At 41.6% G+C, this 24,305-nt stretch overlaps 3 protein-coding genes and 1 long non-coding RNA gene across 8 annotated transcripts in view; all 4 read right to left on the reverse strand.

Annotated features, from left to right (window-relative positions):
* The window catches only part of zfyve9b (zinc finger, FYVE domain containing 9b), a 19,461-nt gene extending 11,214 nt beyond the window's left edge, over positions 1–8,247 (reverse strand). For 3 of the 4 annotated variants that reach the window (XM_039811379.1, XM_039811380.1, XM_039811378.1), the window contains exons 1-15: positions 7,962–8,243; positions 5,200–5,999; positions 4,973–5,072; positions 4,684–4,880; positions 4,452–4,563; positions 3,402–3,524; positions 3,032–3,187; positions 2,616–2,840; positions 2,448–2,530; positions 2,195–2,299; positions 1,942–2,092; positions 1,438–1,518; positions 919–1,081; positions 657–762; positions 387–566 (exon numbers count right to left, since the gene is read on the reverse strand). In XM_039811379.1, coding sequence (XP_039667313.1) covers positions 387–566; positions 657–762; positions 919–1,081; positions 1,438–1,518; positions 1,942–2,092; positions 2,195–2,299; positions 2,448–2,530; positions 2,616–2,840; positions 3,032–3,187; positions 3,402–3,524; positions 4,452–4,563; positions 4,684–4,880; positions 4,973–5,072; positions 5,200–5,999; positions 7,962–8,025 — 2,646 coding nt within the window. In that variant the 5' untranslated portion in view covers positions 8,026–8,243. Of the gene's footprint in view, positions 1–386; positions 567–656; positions 763–918; positions 1,260–1,437; positions 1,519–1,941; positions 2,093–2,194; positions 2,300–2,447; positions 2,531–2,615; positions 2,841–3,031; positions 3,188–3,401; positions 3,525–4,451; positions 4,564–4,683; positions 4,881–4,972; positions 5,073–5,199; positions 6,000–7,961 lie in introns of those variants that run through there. The other variant, XR_005640267.1, reaches the window with a different exon arrangement.
* Positions 1–13,309, reverse strand: part of LOC120565525 — a 15,383-nt gene extending 2,074 nt beyond the window's left edge. Inside the window, exon 1 of the long non-coding RNA XR_005640268.1 lies at positions 13,115–13,309. This is a non-coding gene — a long non-coding RNA (uncharacterized LOC120565525). The remainder of the gene's footprint in view (positions 1–13,114) is intronic.
* btf3l4 (basic transcription factor 3-like 4) lies at positions 8,426–13,453 on the reverse strand. The gene is made up of 6 exons (XM_039811381.1): positions 13,321–13,453; positions 12,793–12,854; positions 10,428–10,541; positions 10,061–10,262; positions 9,037–9,096; positions 8,426–8,791 (listed from the first exon to the last, which is right to left on the reverse strand). The coding sequence occupies exons 2-6, from the start codon at positions 12,844–12,846 to the stop codon at positions 8,745–8,747; spliced, it is 477 nt and encodes a 158-aa protein (XP_039667315.1). The 5' UTR covers positions 12,847–12,854; positions 13,321–13,453; the 3' UTR covers positions 8,426–8,744.
* A 3,607-nt stretch (positions 13,454–17,060) lies between these two features.
* On the reverse strand, positions 17,061–23,062 carry ptgfr (prostaglandin F receptor (FP)). Of its 2 annotated transcripts, XM_039811794.1 has the most exons (4): positions 22,975–23,054; positions 21,194–21,482; positions 20,030–20,838; positions 17,061–18,171 (listed from the first exon to the last, which is right to left on the reverse strand). In XM_039811794.1, the coding sequence occupies exons 3-4, from the start codon at positions 20,822–20,824 to the stop codon at positions 17,857–17,859; spliced, it is 1,110 nt and encodes a 369-aa protein (XP_039667728.1). In that variant the 5' UTR covers positions 20,825–20,838; positions 21,194–21,482; positions 22,975–23,054; the 3' UTR covers positions 17,061–17,856. The 2 variants fall into 2 exon arrangements, with proteins under 2 accessions (XP_039667728.1, XP_039667729.1); XM_039811795.1 differs by lacking the exon at positions 21,194–21,482 and having other exon boundaries at positions 22,975–23,062.
* Positions 23,063–24,305: the final 1,243 nt, after the last annotated feature.

Consider the following 24,305-nt stretch of genomic DNA (forward strand, 5'->3'; position numbering starts at 1 on the left):
CCCTCACCAAAAGACATTTTTGCAATTATAAGCTATAAAAAAGGTGAATAAATAAAATCTTCATTTGTTTTCTGTGGTGTTTTTTTTTTTTAATGGGAATGCGGATCTTTCAGCTCATTTAGAGGAGTGCTTATGGTTTGCATGTTCCATGTTTTATCGTAAGTGTGTCATGCAGTGTGAGACTCGCACTGGTCTGGTCTTGGTCATGACTCGGTGTCCCCCTTCCTTGGTCTTGATATTGACTGTCTCAACCCTTCAAAGTCTTGGTCTTGTCTCAGTCTCGATACACTCTGGTCTTGGTCATGACTTGGTCTCGGGTTGAAGTGGTCTTGACCACAACACTAGACTCAGCTCAGTGATATTAAACACCAAACATCCTTTCTGACCTCTTGAGAGTGAAAAGCGACACGCAGCCCCAGTTTGGCCATCCCGTCCTCTTTCAGCAGTTTGAGGTGTGGACACAGTGCCAAGCAAAACGCCCTGGCGATCCGCTCCGTTAACCGGTCGTGTTCAGCAGAGTCGCTCTCTCCTCCTTTGGGATGATCCCTCCTCTGCAGGAAGAACACCTGCACGACACACACACAGAGATGTGATGGGAGGAGAAGACAGTTTCAGGCCGACTAATGTTGATATTTTAAGCAGATCGTCAAATGTACTTCTGTCCAGCGTATAATCTTCCCGTTTTCTTTGTATTCGGACTTCTGAAACATCTTCGTACTGCTGATGGACTCCATGGATTTCCCATCGATGGGGCTAATAACTCTGGAGGATACAAACACACATTACAGGTAACAGCCATTTACAACATACGTAGATCAGAAATTGAAATGCAGTTGTTAATATGTTATTATTATATTGTTGTCTTTGAGCTCCAGAGCGTCATTCGGCCACATGAACATCAAACAGGGACGCGCTCACCCCTTATTCACAGCGCATTTCTCCTCCACCCACTGTACACAAACACGTTCCTGGCTGTCTGACTGGTCAAGGCGTCCACAGGTGACAGTGTAGTCTTTCATCTCCCGTAGCGACCTGCGGAGCTCCGCCATGGTTTCCACGGTGATCTGCACCATCAGCCCATCTGGGGAGAGGGGACAGCGATACAGGAAAAACACGCACACAAACAGACACACACACACACACACACACACACACACACACACACACACACACACACACACACACACACACACACACACAAAAAAAACACACACATACACTCACATGCTTCAACATGTACACACTCCTAGACAAACAGTCTGTTAAAATGTACACAGACACACACATACAAAGATCAACACATTCTGAATCAACCAGTTTTAAAGCCGGGGCGTTAACATGCACTACTTATTCAAAAAAAATATGTCAACAATGAATTTCCTGCAGGGCAGGAAAAAGTCAAGGTGAACCTGAGTTCCCTCTGAGCGGACATCCTACCTTCTACGATGCTGGACTTAGCGAGGTATCCTGCAGATGCTTTGAGTGCACTGCTGAATATAAAAAAGCACGATCCAGTGACTGCAATAAAAGAAATCAAACATAATTAAAGACACACTCTGTGGCTTCAATCCTGTCACAATCAGTCTTTATAGTGGCAAGAAAAATGATCATGTAGTGCCATCTAGTGTTATAAAAAGGAAGGTGAACTGCTTTGGTCCTGTGGGCCACTTGAGCCATTTGTTTCTCTTTGGGCAGTTTTAAAGTTAAATTATGTTGAATCATGTCATCTATATTTTTTTATCTGCTTCTTCCATTACAATTAAATCCATTTTGGCTGCACATTTATTTGTAATGGTGGAGTCAATGTAAATATATGTTCCCCCCCTTATAGTCCCCCCTTGTGGCAATTCCCATTTCTGATTGCAATGAATGTCCTCCATTACTACTTGATTGTGTTACATTAAGTCCAGACTCTGATATCTTGATGCTGTTATGGCCCACCTTTGCGCGGCTGATTGTGGATGCTGATGGCTTGGGTCTGGTACTGGCCATCGTCTCCTTGCACACAGATGAGGTGGGAGTCTGCAGTCTCATTGAAGCACGCCCCAATGGCAAGCACATGCTCATTGGATTTATTCAAAGCCTTCATTAGCTAACGAGAGGGAGGGATGAGCGTTGATAAAAAAAAAAGAAGAAAAAAAAAGCATAAACATTATTATTAAATCTGTGATGCATTTTAGAAGCTTAGTCTTACCTCATTATACCCAGTGGTCGGTATCTTTATGCAGGTCCTCTGAGCTTCTAGATCCACAGAGAGCCCTGGCACCATTGGTAGGCTGTAACGGTAATTCCTAAAGTCCTGGAACAGGATGGGAGGAGCAGGTCAACATCAGTTATGGGAAGTTTGGCCAAAGTTACAACACCAAAATGAACTTTTAATGGTGGGAAATGTGTTTTTTTTTTTTTAACAACACCAAACAGAAGTGGTTACAAAATGCCATACTCACAACTAACAGTCTCATTATGGTGTGGCCAATTTCCCCAAACAAGGGCTTCCTTAAGCGCACACTGTACAGAGGACACGGGTAAACTGGAACAAAAAAAAGAAAGTGGGTAACTGAAGAGGAAACCTCTAGCATTATCGATGCGGTATTTAATACCAGGGCCTGGCTTACATCTGTATTCGGCCCCCAATCGCAGCATGAGACGCAAAGGAAAAGCTTTGGCCCAGGCCACCTCTGCTCTGTGGACCAGCAGGCCAAAGAGGTAGGGCTGGTTTGGCAGAGGTAGACCTTGAAGGGACTGGAGAGTGGAGCGTATGTACAGGAAGCCCGCATGCTCCTCGCTGCCTAGGAAACTACTGCCAAACAAGGACAGCGACAGGTGTTTCACAACCTTTCCTGCAGAAACGCACAGGGAAAAGGACACGTGTAATTGTAGCAACAACGAAAAAAACTTTGAGGGGGATGACAGTCAGTGCATGGTAGGCAGTTGGAGGTGGGGTGGATTAGAGTCTAAATATAGGCAACATTTTATAACACACATCTCTACTTTACTACACTATCTGTTTGTGTGTGTGTGTGTCTCTGACCTGTGAGGGTGTCCCTGTACAGCTGGATGAAGTGGCTGAAAATGTCTTTGGGGAAGCTTTTCTCTTCAGGAAGGCACTGCAGCAGCACCACCACCTCCACCTGGCCCACGGCATGCATTCCCTTTGTCGTCACACACCAGCACTTCCTGTTAACATCTGTCACACACGGCACAACATCAGGAGTCTAAAAGCACTTTTTTTTTTTACTGAAATACAGCTAGTCATCCTTTTTTGTAATCACTAATAATAATTATTATTATTTATTTGTAGCATCACAGCAGCCCTATGCTTGATTGTGTACAATATGTTGCCATTGTATCGATTTCTATGCACTTTAACATGCACAATGAAAAGAAAAAAAGAAACATACAGTTGACCAGCTTGACCATAGCAAGTAGGTTGGCATTGAGGACAAACACCAGGGGCTTGGGCCTGCCACTCTCCAACTCCTGAATAAGCAGCATCTCAGAAGGCTGCTCCTCCACAGTGTAATCTGATGGAGGACAACACATAGTAACACTGCTGTTAGACTGTGTATCTTCTACGACTGCACATGCTGGCACAGAAAAGTTTTTTTTTTTTTATATCTTTTATCCATTGTAAGCTAATAAAAGAGCTAACTTCATGGCTTCAAGATACACGTTTAAAAAGGAACTCACGGCTGTGTAAGGATTAACAACCATTGTCTAAGCCGGGCCCTAATAAAAATGCAAGGACAGGTAGCTTTTATTAATGCTATTATTTTAAAACGCCCCTGTTTAACCAGGCAAGACAGGGTCCACATTATCAATTACAGTAACAGCACTATAGGGAGTAGTCATGACTTTTAAGTGGGAATAATCAAAACATAAATACACTAATCGCAACTTCATCTTTTGTTCAGAACAGACAAGCGTAAAATTGTTCATTTAAGAATATCCAGCATTTCTCTTTAATTGCTAGTGTCGCTTTATTTTGCCGCTTCAGTTTGCTCTGCCTTTTGTCATCACTACACTGTCAACTGCTCAACATCAGAGACCAAACTGGTTTTTTGTGTGTCTTTTTTGAAACATTATTTTTTGGGACTTTTCCACCTTTAATTGACAGGACAGCTAGGTGAGAAAGGGGAGAGAGAGGGGGAAGACATGCAGGAAATCGTCACAGGTCGGACTCAAACCCCGTACCACTGCGTCTAAGTGCATGTGCGCCTGCTCTACCCACTGAGTCAACCCGGCCACATCAGAGACCAAACTTTAACCTCTGATTTGCAAACTGCCTTCTGTGTGTGCCTCTCCTCTTATCTTTGCACCATGCAAGACATGAAGACACCAAGAAACAGGCTAAGCACATTTCAAGGAAAGGGAAATACCAGCATGCGCGCCATTAAGAAAAAAAAAGTTATTTTGCCTCTCACCCTGAAATTGGATGGAAGCTGTCTTACCTCCTTTGACTCCTGTAGAGGTGAGGATGGGTGGCAGGCCATCCAGGGGGATGAGGTTGGCCGAGCTGCTCACTAAAGCTGTGGTGCCCCAGCCATAAGGACCACAGGCCTCCTGGAGGAAGAGGGAGGCAGAGGAGTGAGCCCACTTTTTTTTTGTCAAATCTTTGTTGTACAAACTATCCGACTAATTATAGTACAAATATGTTCCGTGTTATATTTTCGATGATCCTACGTTGATATTTGTCCCATGTGGCCGCAAGGCTCTCCTGATCTGTGGTGAACCCACAGGACTTCTAACCCGCCCGTCCAGCGCCCGTCTAATCAGCGGTGAGAACCCTCTGACTGGTGTGGTTGGAGCAGACTCTGACTGCTTATTGGGGAGCATGTCCTCTGCAAACCACACCCTCCTTTTCCCCCTCGGAGGCGTCCCTGAGGAGAGGATGTTACAGAATTACTTCTGCAAAGTTTCATTAAATGAAAAACTTGTGAACTTTACCAACAAAAGGTATGTCTGTGCTCACTTTTGAGGAGGGTTGAATGACAGGAAACACAAACTCGTCCCTCCTTGCCATCCAGATGCGTGAGTCTGAACTTCAGATTGGAGCAAAGTGCACAAAAAACCTGACCACGCACACATGCACATGCACACACCACATAAGGACAGACGCACAATCAACACGTCAACAAGTCACTCGAGAACATCTAATCCAATTTCATTTGAAATGCACGCGCAACATTTTTTCCTCACCTTTCCGCAAGCACGGCAGTGATGCCTCCTCTTGGTGAACGTAAACTTGACCCCGCACTTCATGCAGACCTGTGCCTGAGCATCAGGAACCCACACTGGAGCTACCTCCCCGAGGACAGCGCCTCGATCCTTGGACAGAATCCCAACAGGGCTCAGCTGGGACTCATTGTCTGGATCCAGAGGCGAAGCCGCACAGTCCCCCATCGCTCCCTCCCCACCGGCTGCCTGGGCCTTGCCGCCGTTCATTTCGTCTCCTCCAATGGATCTGACCGTCTTAAACTGGCCACGTGTCTCCTCATGTGAGAGAGCAGAGGGTGCTGCTGTCGCCTCGGAACTGCAGGACTGCTCCTGCTGCTCCAGCCTGCTCTCCTCCAGTTCCTTCTCCTCGACCACAGAGTCCTCCTTTGATAGCAGAGCATGGGGCGGCTTCTTCTTCTCCTCCGCCACCTCTTCGTCCTCCTCCTCTGGCCACGCGGCCTCGGCAGGGCTCAGAACCAAGGGGCTGGAAGACTCCCCGAAACAACTCTCACCCCATGTGGAGATGGCGGTCACAGTGCAGCTGCCTTCCTCCAGCTGGGAGGGTGAAGCAGTTTTGGCAGGATGTTCAGATGGTTCCTGCTCACATGGGCCCAAGCTGCTTCTGACTGATGCGTCTGAAGAGGTCTTAGACGGAGATTCTGGTCTGATTTGGCCGCAACCCAGTCCTGGTTTGGACACATCCCCATCTTTGAGCACCAGCAGGCAGGGTCTGTTCAGCCAGTGGTGCTTGGTGTCCTGAAGAGACGGATTGTCTCCTTCATCTGTTTCGAGGGGGAACATGATGATATCATGACCCATCAATGTCTCTATCACTCTTTCTATCAAGCACACACACACACACACACACACACACAATGCATGTATGCTCATTAATAATGACTCATTAGGTGGAAATGTTCACATGTGCTAAGTGGCCATTTAACAGCATGTGATCATTTGTTTCATCACCTCGAACACACCTCGTTGCTTTCAATCATCACTAAAGGCAGCATTAGCACTCAGTCGCCCTTGAGAGGTGCGTTTCAGCTCACAGAAAAGACCACATGGTCGAGAAAAAAAAAAAGAGGAAGAGGTTTCTTGAGGACTAAATATTGATGTAAAACCAACCGTACTTGTATAAGCAATCGGTGATAGGCTACCACGTAGCTGCTGGTTCCCCAAAGAACCAGCAGTTCAATAGTGGCGCTGTGTTTGATTGGCTCTCTAGCCTATAGCATCTGTTACTATGTTACCATGAGCATTTACAGACGCTCTTTCTGTTGGCTTGCAGGTGTTCACACTAAAACCTTGACTGGTTCTGTGTATTGGCCCATCTGTTGTGTGCCTTTGGCGGTAAAGACAAAGGCAAATGAACAAATGCTCATGGTAACAAATGGTTTGCACATTCCAGTTTAGCTTCCCACTGATCATCACCTGCACATCATGTTCAGTTGAGCTGACTGTACAGTAGCCTAAAGAACTGTATTTCATTGTAAATATAGTCTTATTCAATTCAATTTTATTTATAGTATCAAATCATAACACAAGTTATCTCGAGACACTTTACAGATAGAGTAAAAAGGTAATTAATTGTATTACTGGTGTCTTTGTTATTGTAGCTTGTTTAACCCAAGATGTTCGGGTCTGTGGGACCTGTTTTCAATGTTTGCTAAAAGAGAAATTATGCTATTTATTTAGTTAGCCCATAATGGTTATTACCCTTATGGGTAGAATAGCAGGGACCCATAATCAGGCCCCAGATGGGAGAAACCTGGGTTGCCCATGTGGGTTTTAGCTAGCTAATGAGCCATTTGATTCTGAATGACTGCATTCGTAATCCCAATGTGAGATTCCACATAAAGGCAACTCTGATTAAAGCCAATTACTGTTTCAGCACCCTTCTCTCATATGGCAGTTACGTAATAGCCATTAGCCTATAGCCTACTGTTTAGTAGGCAGGCCTACCAGCACCAAAGAGAGTTCATGTGTCCACAGCTGGTGTTTCATTGAGCTGTAACACCCAGTGATTCATGAAGAGTTATTATGACTCAGGCAGGACTTATAATAAGTAAATAAGCACTAGAAATCATACACATAGCCTACTGCTATCCGGGTATTATTGGCTCTTCTAATTTCTATTTGATGTAAACGATCTCTTCTAATTGTCCAGGTTATCCTGCATTGCAGCTATCCTTCACTCACACACACACACACACACACAAAAAAAAATAAATAAAAAACATAAAAAGAAAGGCGGGCCGTGTCGCTCCTGCTGCGGGCTCCAGAGTGAAGATTCCCCGACACGGCGGAGGGCGATACACCGATCCGGCTGACTGGAGCGATCGCTTGAACGAACGGGACAGTGACGCATTCAACACACGTGCAAATGTTTAATCCGCTCGCAGGCACCGGAGCCGGCGGCAATGCGACACTCACCCCCGCACCCCGTTACATCAGACCAAGCAGGACACTTCACTCAGGTGATGTTTACTGGAGGAGCCTGCGGACAGCGCGTGTATGTACGCAGCCTGTCTTCACACGGGAATGTGCGCAACACACACATACACACACACACACACACACACACACAAAAAACAGATGATGCGGACTACGCGCGCGGCCAAATGCTGTATCAGCGATTCTCTGTGACAAACAGACGCGCAGTATCATCATCCTGTAACGCACACGCGATGGATGGGAAGTAAAGCATCTCGACCCCGTTACAATCATCAAAAAATTCTTACCCTCAGTTATCGCTCCCAAAAGGCTTTCATTCTCGTCATCCCGCGCAGAGAAGAACTTCAGCATTTTATCCTGTTTGACACGCGAGAGCCGAGGAACACGGACTCCCGAGCAGCAGTGCCTCGTTCACAAGCGGAGGATGGGATGAATTCGCCTCTCTACCCTCCTCTCTGTGATATCCCCTCCTCCCCTGTGCCTCTCTGCAGCTCTTTGAAGAAACTCAAGAGGTGTGCAGAAATGTCCCTCCCCAGTTTGCTTTCTACACAGCCCGCAGGACAGCGTGCAGGCCAAGACAACAAGCTATGATGCCAGATATGAAAAGAAGTGGCTGCACGCACAACCGGTCCTACTTTTTTTTTTTTTTGAATTAGTCGATCATTTCCATGCAAAACTGCATAGTAAAATCTTCTGTTTGGATGACAACCATCAATATTTACACAACATTGTCAATGACCACAGCACCATCTAAAAAATGTTAATCACCTTTATTTTGTTTCATAAACAAAAAGTCTTAAGACTAGCTTTAATGACCACAGTAATCCTGACCATGACTGACAATGTGGTGAAGGGCTTTAACCATTTACCAGAAGGGAGTATTTTTAAATTTTTTTTTCCAAGTGCACAAGCCAGTCTGACTCGGACATCCGTGGGCCATCGTAAAATAGAAAAGTCTCTGGTTTGTGGGGATAGTGTCTGATATGTCTGGATGACTAGACTTAAAAACACAGCAGAAGGTTTCTCGCTTCATTGCAGTCCAGCCCGAGTGCACGTGAGCTTCATGTGCGTCAGTTTGCCTCGTTCTTTGACGCTTCATCAAAGTTCTCCACCAGATCTGCAAAACAACAACACAATGTGAAATATTACACTCAAAAGAAAACTACTTTGCACGATAGAGGTTTTACCCTATGACTTTTTGCAGTAGACAATATTCCACTTTTACAGAGGGAATCTTTCTTTATCAGACTAAATAATACTTAGAATTATGAGAATAGTTTCAATATGTGTAGACACAAAAATAAAAAAAAAATAAAAAAAATATTTAACTGTCTTGACTTTTATACATCTAATGGTGCATACCTGGAACATCATCATCCTCTTCCTCAATGTCCTCTGCCTTTGGAGCCTTGCTGTCGAGAGCTGAGGTGAAATGTACAGATAAAAAACAAACATATTATAGCTATAGCTTTGGCTATTGAATGATTGTAACCGGATTTTCTTAAAGAAAGAGTCTGGAGATATTTTATATTTTTCTTATTGTCAAAAAATTCCATGAAAAGAGCAAAACAAAATGCATTCCTCCTACTAACAAACATTTTCTGTGAGACCAAAGCCTGATGCCTATCTTTTTCCTCTGTGCCACAGACCTCCGTTGTTAGAGCCACACCTTTACACTGGGTGACATGTTGCCTCGTTATCATGAACATGGGACATGTAGTTTACTTTGAGTCCCGATGCTGTAAATATTCATCGGAGCACTGAATGTAATCCACCGCTGAAAATAGTCCCCAACAAATACACTACTTACTCCTGTTTGAGTAAAGTTTACTAAAAAAATAGTATCCTGCTGTTTTAGGACATTGTTTTGCCCTTAAAAGAAGAAACTATATAATTGTGACCTGTTTTTTAACATTTACTTTATATCTTCAGTAGGAACGGATGTGCTTGTGGCTGAAATATAAACTTTAATGGAAAAAGGGAGAAACTTTAGGAAGATCAAAAGAGCAACGGAGGAGAGATTTCCATGTTATCTGATAGGTCTCCTTTACAACACCACGGACGACAAGAGATTCATTTCGTAAGTGGAAAAACATAACAGACGTCACAAATCCTTTTTATAAGGACAAAGCCAGAAAAGAGAAGGCATGGAGTTTAATTGCAGGAGTGCTTAAAGTGTAAGGTAGATAATAGCTAATAAAAACACGCAATTTCTCTTTCAAGTACTTGTAGAGAAGACAATAAAATCGTCGAGACGCTCTGCTTCCGAGGCGCTCCCCGTGAGCCATGGCGTGTGGCGGAAGACGGAACAAAACTGCGGCGCAGCCGGAACGCAGCACAGACGCACCCAGTGAAAAAACGGGGTAAGAGGTCCTGGCACACCCACCTTGCCGAGGGAACTGTTCTGCCAGTTTGCGCAGGCTGCTGAGGCTGTCTGCTCCCAGCTGACTGAGGATGCCGGGAAGCATCTCTGTCAGCTGCTTGGTCTCAGCGTGGCCCGTGATGGCGAAGGTGTTAGCGGACAGAGAGGCCTGAACTTTGGGGTTGTTGAAGTGGATCACAGTCCCGTCATCCTTGATCATGTTAACCTGAGGAGAGAAGACCACAAAGTTTTTACAGTTATGGCTAAATGCTCTGGTGTCGTGTTACTCTATGCTGAGTAAATTCAGTACACCTGAAAGCAGTCTGGTCTACACTGCCAAGTAAGAACGCATCACATTAAAGTAAAAAAGGTAAGAGCCATACCAATTTACCTCCTCAATCCCTGCAATATTGTTGACAGCCAACTTCTTAAGTGAACTCTGAAGCTTTTTGTCATCAGCTGTTGCAGTTCTGTGTACCACCTTCTTCTTCCTACGCGCAGATCCCTAAAACCAAAAGGAGACATAAGAGTCTTAAATTACAGCCACTTTGACTTACAAGAGTTTTTTGTTCGGAATTTATTTTGAACATGTAAAAAATATATACTGTATATACACACATACATATACACACATATATACACACACATACATACATACATATACATATATACAATGTTAATGTCTAAACCGCTGGCAACAAAAGTGAGTACACCCCTATGTTAAATTCCCATAGAGGCAGGCAGATTTTTATTTTTATGCATCCTGATAAAGTTCCCTTGGTCTTTGGAATTAAAATAGCCCCACATCATCACATACCCTTCACCATACCTAGAGATTGGCATGGTTTTATGTCAGTTAGCCTAATAGCTGGTTTGATTTGCATTGAGAGATGATTTTATGGAAAGCACCCCATGCCAATCTCTAGGTATGGTGAAGGGTATGTGATGATGTGGGGCTATTTTAACAAATACAAATCAAACAAGAATTTACAATGTGATTCTGTTCAAAATCTGCTGCAGTCTATAGCCGGACACATTTTTTATGCTGATATGGAATATAGATATTTTAGTTAAAAAAACTGATATTGATAAATCTGCAGATTTTACTTAAATGTATAATCACAATATAAAACAAGTTAATGAATATCCCTTGAATGGTCTCTGGTGGACAAACTATTTGATCATACCGCTGTTTCTAAACTAGCTTAAATATATCTTTGGCACTTTTGTAACAATTTCTTGTTATCAGCCGGCATATGCGCCGATAGCAATATATCAGCGACAAGCTAATATCAGCTGATATATCGCTCTGGCAGACTTATTTGTCAAGTTGACATCTAACGTTTAGGTCAAAAAATAGTTTTGTTAAATCCCACTGTTTTTATTTTGTGTTACACTGCTGTGTAATGACTCAATGTATGATGCTGGGCGACTGAACAGGCTGGTAAGGAAAGCTGGCTCTGTTGTTGGCATTGAGCTGGAGTCACTCACAGCAACTGTAGAGAAACGGACCATGAGTAGGATGCTGGCGATCACGGACATTGACCGCCACCCACTACACAGCACGTTCATTAAACAGAGGAGCATGTTCAGTGGCAGACTTCTGTCACTGTCATGCTCAACAGACAGGTTGAGGAGGTCCTTTGTCCCCAGGGCCATCCAACTCTTCAATACCACACAAAGGGGGAGAGGAGAAATGGACTTTCCAGCATGAGCCTGTCTCTCTCAGCCCCTACCATTGGATCACTTTGTCTGCTGTACACCTGACTGTCTTATAGGCTATATTGGCCCTCCTCCACAATCTGGACTGTGGTCATAACATTTACATCTTATAACTTATTCCCTGTTATATATAGTTCTTAACGTATATTATTTCTTTTCTTGTTTGTCAAGCAATTCTATTATGTTCACATTCTTGTTTTTTCATAGTCAGTTAATATTTAATAATAAGCTATTGCACTGTTCAATCCCTACACTAAGACATGTAAGGTACATACTGAAACGCTTAAAAATGTATCATAATGTGACCATAACATACTGATTTATCCACATCATTTATCATTGATTCATCTCCTATTTATTTGAATAAATGTCAGAGTTAATAGTAAAAACAAGCCCATAACTAGTTCCCAGAGCCTAACAAAATTGAATTTACAAAAAAGAAACCAAGAAAAACAGCAAATCTTCACATTTGAGAAGCTGGAAGCAGAGAATATGGCTGATGTTATTAACTGATTATAAAAAAATAGTTGCAGATTAATTGTTTGTCGATCAGTTAATCGACTAGTTGTGTCTTCGTTCTACATAATTTGAAAGACTCAAATATTTCATATTTAAATATTATAATTATTTTAATAAATTAGCATTTTAGCTCTAATCTGAAAGTCCAGCACATTCTGGGACACTCTGTATTTAGTTTGTCACACTGAAAATGTATTATGACACCACCCTAACACACCAAATCCAACAATGAATTTTAGTAAATGTTATAAACACACACTAAAACTTGTAAATAAAAACAAGTACAATTACAAACACCACTTTTTATGGAAATATGTATTGTAGGTTTTGAATAAAAGCGTCAGCTAAATGACATGTAATAATGTAATGTAATGCATAGTTAATTTGACATAAAGAAAAGGATAACACACACACACACACACACACACACACACACACACACACACACACACACACACACACACACACACACTTCCTAATCACTACAATAATCTACGTCCTGGGTGCCAACTTACCTTTCCTCCTATCCGGACCTGAGCTTGAAGTTTTGCTAGTTTTTCTTGATTCATGTTGTCACCTACAAAATGAGAAAATTGAAGAGAATGCTGAAAATGTTATGTGTATGCAGCTAAACAACTAGCATAGCATGCTGCTGCTTTAGCTGCTGCAACAACAACATGAGCTGACAGAAAGACTCCAGTTTCTACACAACACAGTACAATTCAGCAACAGAAAAAACGTACGTTTTTATCAACGAGACAATTCAATAAAACAAGACGGAGAGACATAAACACTATACCACGCTAATGCAATAATAAGTCAGACTTGTCAGTTTACTGTGTGTGTGTGTGTGTGTGGTGTCTGTCTGTGTGTTGTTAGCAGCTGCAGAGATGAAAACACAACACAAGGCCTAACGTTACAGACTGAACACAGCGTGTCACTGCTCGGCTCGGTCCGACAGCTCTGCTCCGACCACACACCAGCAACCACACACTCCACACGCACCGCACATTACACACAAATCGACATGTATAATCACAAACCTGGTCAAATATCCGCACAGACATGCGGCAGTTAACGATGGAGGTTATGGGGAAGAGATTACGTCACACACCATACGGATTTTTCTTCTTCTGCGTTTCCGACCAGCTGGATGGATTTGAGTGTCCTGCTGCCACCTACAGGACACTTTATGGATTACACTAACAAACGCTAAAGCGATGGTGCAGCCCTCTTAATACATCCATGCCCTCACTAGTGTCTGTAAAACGTCCATTAAAGGTCCCATGACGTGGTGCTCTTTGGATGCTTTTATATAGACCTTAGTGGTCCCCTAATACTGTATCTGAAGTCTCTTTTATATAGACCTTAGTGGTCCCCTAATACTGTATCTGAAGTCTCTTTTATATAGACCTTAGTGGTCCCCTAATACTGTATCTGAAGTCTCTTTTATATAGACCTTAGTGGTCCCCTAATACTGTATCTGAAGTGTCTTTTATATAGACCTTAGTGGTCCCCTAATACTGTATCTGAAGTGTCTTTTATATAGACCTTAGTGGTCCCCTAATACTGTATCTGAAGTGTCTTTTATAGACCTTAGTGGTCCCCTAATACTGTATCTGTAGTTTCTTTTATATAGACCTTAGTGGTCCCCTAATACTGTATCTGAAGTCTCTTTCCCGAAATTCAGCCTTAGTGCAGAATTACAGCCACTAGAGCCAGTCCCACAATGAGCTTTCCTTAGGATGTGCCATTTCTGTGTCTGTAGCTATTGAGGAGGAGAGAGGTGGAGAGTCGGGGGATGTGTATGGCAAGCCTTTTTAACATTTAACAGCTAGACTGGATATGTGTTGCAGATATCTGTAATTCAGTTTTGCCTAGTCAAAAAGAACATTTCAGATATCCGCAACTACATTCTTCCTATATCCATAATTGTCATTTCAGATATCCACAAAGACATTCTTCCTAGGACAAATGACGTCACTTTTGACATTCATTTGTATGGGGTTTATCATTACAGATATCTACAATTCAGTTGCGGATATCCACTATGTGAATTACGGATATCTGCAACTGAATTGTAGCTATCTGTAATTCCAGTTTGAGATATCTACAATTTGATTCTGACTAGTCATAACTCCAGTTCAAGATATCTTTAATTCACCTCAATTCAAGATAACTACATGTTCATTTTGAGATATCTTAAATTAAGTTTTGACTAGGCGAAATGACGTTGTAGATATCTGTAAATAGAATTATGACTAGTCAAAATGGAGTTGTAGATATCTCAAACTGCAGTTAGGGATAGTCATAATTTAATTGTAGATATCTATTATCAAGTTATAGATATCTTGAAATGAATTTTGATTAGAGATATCTGAAATTTGAGATATCTGTAACTTTCATTCTGCCTAGTCAAAATGTAATTACAGATATCTTGAATTTGAGTTTTGACTAGGCGCAGATGCAGATATCTGTATGCAAATTAGGCCTGCGTCCCACTTTAGGCGGAGCACCTGTTAACTGTTAACTTGTAATTAGCACTGATTAGCACCATGTCGGAGCAGCCAGAGGCCGAAGGAGTTTTTAATCGTCTTTTTAATGCTGCAGCCCGTGCAAGACAGGAGCTGGCAGCGAGAAATGATGATTCAACGTCTATTCGAGTTTTCAGTTGAGCCAAACTGCTTTTGAGTTCGTTGTTTGTGTCTGGTGATAGCAAATGCTCAATTCTTCCGAGATTTCTTTCACAGTTTTCAATAGAACGACGTTCTCTCTCTCTCTCCACAAATCCCCTGTGTGAGGGCTCGTTCAATTTCATGCCATTTTCTGGTATTTTTTTCGATTACAGCCAACGTCATGACTGCGTCTTCTTCCATTCACTTTGATTAGTATTTATGGATATCTAAAATAGAGCAACGTCATGCACAATAATTTGCACTAGTCATAATGACGTTTGAGATATCTTTAACTTTCATTCTGTTTAGTCAAACCTGAATTACAGATATCCGCAATTGTCATTTAAGATGTGTGACGAGTTGAATGTCGTTTCAGTTTTGCCTAGTCAAAACTGAATTACAGATATCTCTAACTGTCGTTTTGACTAGTCACAATTACGTTACAAATATCTTGAATGACAATTCCAACTATCCAAAATGTAATTACGACTAGTCAGAAAGACGTTGTTGATATCTACAATGTTAATTCTGGATAGTCAAACTTAGCTTTTAAATGTTAAAAGTGCTTGCCATAGGTGTGGCCTTGACCAACTGCCACTTTGCTCGTTTGAAAGCCATGATGTCTCCCTCTCATGGGTGGGCCAAATTTTCTGTGCGGGCAAAGCAGAGAAAGGGGAGGTAACCTTCCTCCTTATGACCTCATAAGGCATAAGGCAGAGCAGGATACCCAGGGCTCGGTTTACACCTACCGCCATTTCTAGCCACTGTGGGACCATAGGCAGGCTGGGGGAACGCATATTAATGTTAAAAAACCTCATAAAGTGAAATTTTCATGCCATGGGACCTTTAACCCTTGTGTTGTCTTCCATTGGACCATGCACTTGTCGTCCTCCCGGGCCAAAACTCAAAAACCCACACTTTTTTCATGTTTTTGGCGCTTTTTTGTTGTTGCCGTTTTACACTTCTTTTCACTACCACACCAACTTATTACTAGTTTTACACTTATTTTTGGAATCCATGGTCAATAAACCTAATTTATAGGAAATTATACCTAATCCTTGAATTAAAAAAAACAGAAATTATGAACTATTTAGACTACTATTAAAGGAAGGATGTTCACAGACTGGTATATGTCAACGTTTTAATTTCTTTTTCAAATGCTAAAAAATGTAACAAAACACCCCAAATTCAATGAAATTAGAGAGCCGATCTTTTGTTGTACTTGCGAAGTGAGTTGCATGGAATCATCCATGTTATTTGTGGTTAATTAAAATTAGGAAGTTAAAAGCCCTGACACACCAACCCGATAATCATCCGTCTGGCAAGTCTGTTTGGTGTGTTCCGTGTCCGTCGTCCATCGGAGGGGCCGTCGGCTTACATTTTGGCCGACCTGACTTGCTGGGTCGGAGGATGGGCAGTGGACTCAAAAAAATAAAATAGCCCAACCAATAAAATATATAAAAAATCTATTGTACCTTGATTACTGTAATTAAATTGACATTTAACTGGTGAATGTTACTGTAATGTAAAACTCAGTGAACAAAATGTAGCAAAACCATTATTAAATTTGCAAAATGATATCTTTTAGGTCTTTACATTTTGAAATAAGTGGATTTTAATGTGATATCCTAAAATTACTATTTACATTCTTATTTTTTTACCATTTATTTTTTCCATTCATGTGTCTGCCTATATTCCTCCTTACAATGGATTTGTTCTCAGTTTTTTGTTTTCAAAGATGTGTAAGCAATGTGCCACCTACAAGTGAAATCAAATGACCGTAAACCTCCAGGGCAGCAGTGATTAGCAGGAGTTCTGCCAACACATAACAGCTGGCAAATTATAAATGAATCAGTTCTTACCTTATCATGATTGATTGCAGTAATTATAATTAGGTTAACATAAGCCTAATTGATAGGTATTTACAATAATAATTAACTGATAATAATTGAACACTGAAAATGTCTATAATTATCCTGCTGCCAGACTCCACAGAGACAGATGGACAGTCTGGTTTTTTTTGTTTTTTGGTGAAGAATAACTTCCTCCTAACACATATTACTCAGACCATCACCCATTATAATACATTTTACTGTAAGAGCATTCAATTTGCTCAGTAATATTTGTTGATTTGTTTTTACGTTACCACATTTATTACACAGTTCAGCCCAAAGAAACTGGAAAGATTTCATGAGAGAGAGAGATGATATACTACAAAAGCATTTGTGCAGAACATTACATTTACTTTAAAGTAATGTACACATTACCTAAGCAGACCACTAACTGACTGTTCTGTCTGATTTAATTCTGTCATTATGTATCTTTCATGGTTGTATGAAAATGCTAGATAGACAGACAGACAGACAGACAGATAGATAGATAGATAGATAGATAGATAGATAGATAGATAGATAGATAGATAGATAGATATTACATATATCTAAACATTGTGTGCTATTTATACTTAAATTTATCTGCAAACACATGGCTATACTGTGTTTAGTATACAGACTGGAGCTGCCAAATGGACATTTCAGCAGCATTAAAACAAAGACGGTCACTTTTTCAATAGACAAATTAAATAAAAGAATGACTGAACCAACCTGACTGTGACTGTAATATTTTCTGAGCACTGTGAATATTTTTAGACATATTTTGTTCAGAGCCGCTCATGCGAAAAACAGAGCTCAAAGGTGAGAACAGAAAATGAATCCCACATTATACAATAGAGCACAATACTGCCGGTTCATGGTGACCAAAGAGAACATGAAAAATCACTTTAAAATGGTAGTTTATGTAAAACAACTTTGATTGTCTGTATTCCAACAAAGTTCTGCACATCTTCACAGCTTCTTCCCGTTTTTCCTCACCGGTGTTCTCCGATCAAAACATCGTGACCACGATTCAGGTGATGGTTTGGATCGCAGTGTCTGGCAGAGGAAGTCTACTGGGGTAGCGGCAGTCAGTCGGGCCAGCGCCCGAGTTGCTGGTCTCCAGCGAGCTGTGGAGCATGCTACACTGCCAGCGGTGTAAGTTATGAGATTTTGGGCCCCAGCAGCTTTGAAACAACATGAAGATTTTCCTCAGAACAGCCTTCCTCAGCAGGATGTAGACCCAGGGGTCCAGGATCTGGTTCCACGTGGCCATGCGTATCACCATCAGCAGACTGGAAGACGCACGCTCGTCCTTGGCTCTTGTGCTCACCATGATGACGTGAATCTGGCGGAGAGGTCATAGGCAAATGGAAAGTGACAGAAAAACTTAAATAACTGCATGCTATCTAAGACATAAATAGACAAATAACTAATGCAGCATTTAATAAAACTCATGTCCTCTAAATCCTTTTTTTTTTTTACTTATTGAAACCCATTACAGAAAGCATCGCCACTCAGTGTTTATGTAAGATATTGCAAATGCTTTATTCGATACATATTTTAAAACTCGTCTTCTGCAGACTGATAGTATCTATCACTTGGCGTCTTCTCATGAGTGGCACATTCATTATCTTCCACCAATGTACAATGATTCAACACACGAGTATTTGAATGATGATTTTAAACTCATAAATAAATAGTGACTGACCAAACTGAAAAATCCTATTTAATTGTTTGCTTGAGCCACAATAGGAATGAGATGTTTTAAATAACCTACAGGAAATTTCAGTGCATTTCTTTTGGACAAATTGCCAACATTTGTAAAGTACCATGCAAATATGTGAGAAATATGATCAGTGTTTTGCTTTATAACTGTAATGGATGAGGAGTGTGGCATGCAGCTAACGGTGTAAATCACAGTGCACTTTTGCAGCAGCATTTAGAGGTTTGAAAGGAACATATTTTGAAGGACAGAGGTGTGTGTAGGTGTGCCTTCAAAGGTCTGGACATACTGCAGTATTTAGCAGTTTAGATTAAGGGCCAAACAGTAAACTATTGAGTCTTGATGTCATAAATTATTGGAAGAGATCTTCAGCTGCAAAGAATGAGAGGGATGGACGGATACAAAAATGAAAAGCAGCGGCGCAAAAACCTTAAAAACAAGCTTTTCTTGAATCATCTTTTCATCACACATCACAGATGTGTCATGTTTCTGTCTCATTTCAAAACCCATTTCACTGTCTCTGACCGTCACTTTGTAGGCTATTTACCAATGTTCAAAATCAACAAATTCATGACAGACTGGCAAATAGGAGATGTGGTTAAATATTAAAATATTATAGTATGTACATTTAATAATAGTGGGGTACAAAAATAAATCACTGTAATATAATAGCCTGGATTAATAAGGAGTTACAACTAATTTTCATGGATTCAGGCATCGACCTGCACTCTGTGTTTTGTAAAGGTCCCATAGTATGCTCATTTTCAGGTTAATACTTCTGGCTACTGGTTTTTACTAGAACATGTTTTAATTTTCAAAAAATACATTAATTTTCACATACTGTCTGTCTGAATATACCTGCATGCACCGTCTGTCTGAAACCCTCTGTTCTAGCACCTGTATCTTTAAGCCCCACTCCCGAAAAAGCTCAGTCTGCTCTGAATGGTCAGCATTTCAGGGTCTTCCACATCTGCGCTCTCAGCATCTCTGCACCATCACTGCACCAGGGGACTGACTGTCAAGGCACAGTAGCATCACTTTCTACCTATGCATATATATATACTGTATATATATGTGCTGTGATATCCTCACATGTCCCGTTTGCGTTTGGTTGCTCTAAATGGTGATGAAATTGTATTGTTCCCCATCTAGCCTAAATCTATCAATCTGACAACTTTTACAACAATACCACATACCTATTATGTATCTAATACAGTATGTGACAGGTTGTTGTGATTGCTCTATTTTGCATGTAAGGATTTACACAATGAACATGTGTATAAATGCATTTGAGAGTAATATGATTCAATAGCTAATGAATGCAAACTATTTTGATCTGCAAGCCTTACTCGGTGCATTTTGTGTCAAAGTAATTATAAATGACTATAGTCAAGGGAGCAACTGACCTAATGTTCATATAAATAGTCGTATAGTTTGACAAAGTTTAATAGTCCTTCGACAATTGAGGAGATATTCTTACCAGTAATGGGCCCCAGCACACGCAGGACACCAACATGATAGCCAGCAGCTGGCAGATCATCTCCATGTGGTAGGAAGTGCCTCTGCAGTGACGCTTGCGGCAAAGTCTGGCCTGCAGCAGAGCGCAGCTTGTCAGTGCATTGCACACAATGGAGAGCAGTAGGGCCAGCAGCCCCAGCATAGAGAAAAGCAGAGGGAGGAGCACATCCAGCCAGTCTTTGGGTTCCTCCATGTGGAAGAAGCACCAGCTCCTGGAGCTTTGAACCTTGTAGGTCCTCCACAGCAGCACAGGCAGCACAGCCACCAGGGCAGCAAGCAGCCACAGGAGTCCGAGGAGCCTTTTCATGTGGTGGGAAGCTAATGCTGTGGAGTGGAAGATAGGCCTGGTGATTCCAATGCAGCGCTCCACCGCCATGGCGCTCCCCAGGAACAAGGGGCTCAGGCCAAAGAACACCATGCACGCCCCGAAGACGCTGCACACGATGCGGTGAGGGTCAAACGTCTCCCATTTCTTGTGGAAGCTGTAGACCAAAAGCACAAGGGAGCCATTGATGAGGTGACCCAGCAGGTCTGTGAGCACCAGGCTGCTGGCAAACAGCAGGAAGGACGCCTTGGACTTGATCCGGATGCGGTTGTAAGACTTGATGAGGATAAAGAGCGCAAGGCTGTTGGAGAAGATGCCCACAGTCATGGAGATGACGGAGGCGGTGATAGACAGTTCCTTCTGGCTGCAGGAGTTGTTGCTCGGTCTGACCTCTGACCTGCAACCTGTCTCTGAGCTCCCATTGGCTGACATGGTGGAAATGAAATCTAAAAGAGAGGATAAATGGTAGATGAGATGCCTGATTTATTTGTAACAACATATTTGTAATAAATCTTCACAGGTTAAAAAGTAGCTTTTCTTAATTTAGTACTGGTGAGCAATCACTTCATACATAATATAATTCAACAGATGCTCAGCTTTATGATAAAATGTTTACAACATTTTACTACATCTCACATGCAGTTTTGGGTGTGACTATGGGTGCAATGAACGCTACTTTCATCAACACTGGTGAGTCATGCGATAAAATAAAAATAAAAATCTTAACAAAATGTTCCACATTCTCATTAGCCAATAACTTTTGTCGATGACCGTGGCTTACTAAAATCTACAGTTCCTTACCTTACTTCAGGTTCTTCTCACACGCAACTCGCCATAAGCCAACAGCCTCTTCACTCTCTTTGTCTTTTATATGTCAATAAAGCAAAGCGACGTATAATCAATCCGGCAGTAAATGCCACTGAACGTCCAGAAACCGCTCTCCACAATATTCCTGTCGAGGCGACGATCTGTGCAAATTGTTCCGTCTGCGCTCCGCTGGTGCCAAGTCAGTGAAGGCGGGCGAGCTTCAGTCTCACTTCAAACTCAAACCCACCTTGATGGCTGGTGACAGTACAGTGTACACATCTGTCTGCCAAAAAAAAAAGCTGTCTGCTTTAAGTGTCCTCTTGTGTTTTGTGTCGACAGGTTGTCAATAACTCCCCATAATGTCCTAAAAGAACAGTCTGTGTATGTGACAACATGACATCACCTGCTGGTTTACTGAAGCCTTATACTGGTATTTTTGGTCCAAAAAGATATACCAAAATCTTATTTCAGTATAAATTGTGTTATCACTGTTAAAGTGTTATCACTTGCTAAGGTGCCTTTTTTTTAATTTAATTTTTCATTGCCTATATATAGCCTATTGTTATATCCTATCAGCCATGCGTTGGTTATGTCACCTTAAGGCTATTTTATGTTGCAGCAATCTTTGAAATATAAAAACAGTGGGGAACAATATAATCCACTGCCAATTTTAAGCAGCTTCAACAGTATTTATCCAATCCTACATTTTTGATGTTAAAATATTACCAGACCAATAAATAGAGTTTTTTGAGGATGTAACAATGCAATGCTTGTGATGTGAAGAAAACATCTGAGCTAGGCTGACAAAATGTCTTATTGACTGGACAGAGTGCTGCACCTATTAGTCACACTTTTTGCTTTTTCTGGCGGCGTACTATACAGCCTGCCATTAGATACGATTATTGTACTGGACGGGGACAGGCATGTTTTGCTTTCATAAATGGTATTTGTTGATGCTATTTTATTCATAAATTTGTTGTTGTCCAGTCAGTGGGTTTATGCAGTCCCTTGTCATCGACTAGGCCTATTTCTTTTTTTTTCCTTGATTCCAGAACGATGACAAAAGAGCTTTCAATGTAAACTGTGATGTGGAAGTTGCTCTTTGCACATCACTAGGACTTACAAATGTTATATGAATTATGCTGTGTTATAACAATTAACAGCACATGCAGTATTTCAGTTCATATTTTAGTTTCATTTGTTAAACTATTCAAGTTTTTTAAGCTCGCTGCACCAGAAAAATCAGCAATCTCTTTTTCCAGGGAGACCTGAGTAAGAAAGCAGACATGGACTCAAACTAACTAAAAGCAGCTTTACAAAATACGCTGAAATTCACATAAAAGGAGTAAAGTGCTCCAGAGCCAAACAAAAGATCCTCTAGTCTAAATGCAGCACAGAGAGTTCCTCACTGAGTCTGACCCAGAGCAAATTATCGACTTTCGTGAGAGCTGGCAATTTAAGACGTGTTCGAGAGGAGTACACGTAATTCTGAAGCAGATATTGAATGGACTTAATCAAATATCACCTTTAAACAAAGCCACAAGGGGGAGCGATTCTAGGAACCGACCTTTTACCAACCCTAATGAAGTGTTAACCCCCCCCCCCAGTTATTTCATTAGCTAGCTACTCTCTGAGCTAGCTACTGAACAACAACGTCAGCAAACATTTTTGGACACTATTAAAACTATGATGGAACTAAACCTGACTCTTTATAAGTGAGTAATAACAACCAATTTGACACAATGTTTTAACATTCAGCGAGTTTAGTTGCTTACGTTTCAATTTGGGTTCTAATCAGCACCATGAAATAACCAAATCCTTCTCCTGGGACTACCAACGTTAAACTTCACAAGCGCACTCCTGATCTCCCTCCGACAGATTAGATAGAGCGAGACTCAGCCAAAGGCGGGAGTCTGGCACAACCAGCTCCGATTGGCCAAAACTACATTTCTGGTAACCATTTACTTGACTGGGTTACAGGTGCATAGCATCGGCGACAGACACACAGGATATTAAACCTGTTTCAAGCCCTTTGAACCTGTTATTGTTCAGTATAGCTGAAAATACAGCAATGAGTTAGACATCTCTGTCAATAATTAGTCATTAAGCAACAGAGGGAATCTGGAATTTTTCTTTTTGTTATTATTTAAAGAGTACTCCAATTTAGCATTGCATTGTTGGACTCACAATGGACAGTTTACCAAAAAAAGGATCAAAATGTATGCAGCAAAACCAGAAATATTGCCTTTTTTGTCAAAAGCTGGTATCCACATTACCCACAAATCAACTAAACTCGACTCAAGCAGAGACGAGGAGCTACAGAGGTCTGGTTAACTTCTCTCCAATGCATTTTTATTTTTCAAACTTGTGGTGTTCAGCTACAACTGACGCTGACTCGGGTGACATCACTTGAGGCAATTTATTAGACTTCACACAGCTCCCTCTGAGTCACGAAATGGCTTAATATAGCTTTTCCCCCCACATAATCAGTAGTAGACTACTTTTAAAGACCTGTGAACAGACTTCGGTTGAGTTCTGTAAAGTTCCCCTTTAGGCTAAATAACCCATTTCAAAACTCATAGGATCATGTGAAAAATAATTAAAGTTATTGTCCGTAAGATTTTAGTACCTATCTATCAAAAAGTGAGTTAAAACCGTGGTGATTGAGCATATGACCCACTGATGAAAGCGCTTGTATTTGCTGCTTTGTCAAGTAATACAATCTGAGTGTCTGTGGCGACTTTCCCGCCCTAAATTTAAATGGAGCGCCCAGTTAGTGACGCTATTTACGCGTCTGCCCCAGGTGGAGCTTGTAACTGCCGATTATGTTGCAGGAAAGATGCAAAGAAACGATACATTATGTAATCGAGCGCCTACATTTCATTACTGCTGACTCACAATGGGGGACCAACAGACAGAGAAAGAAGACCGTTCAACTTCAGGTCCAAATAAACACCTACAACCACAAGAGGGCTGAGCTGATGCTGGCTGTGATCACATGTCAACATCTGCCATCGACTGCAGCCGGTCTGCGTGCAGCTCAGGTGGGACACGGACACCTGACGCTCGGTCTGTACTCCCTGTATTGAACCACGCTATCTCGGAG

Source organism: Perca fluviatilis, chromosome 9 (genome assembly GCF_010015445.1).
Source record: "Perca fluviatilis chromosome 9, GENO_Pfluv_1.0, whole genome shotgun sequence".
NCBI lineage: Eukaryota > Metazoa > Chordata > Actinopteri > Perciformes > Percidae > Perca > Perca fluviatilis.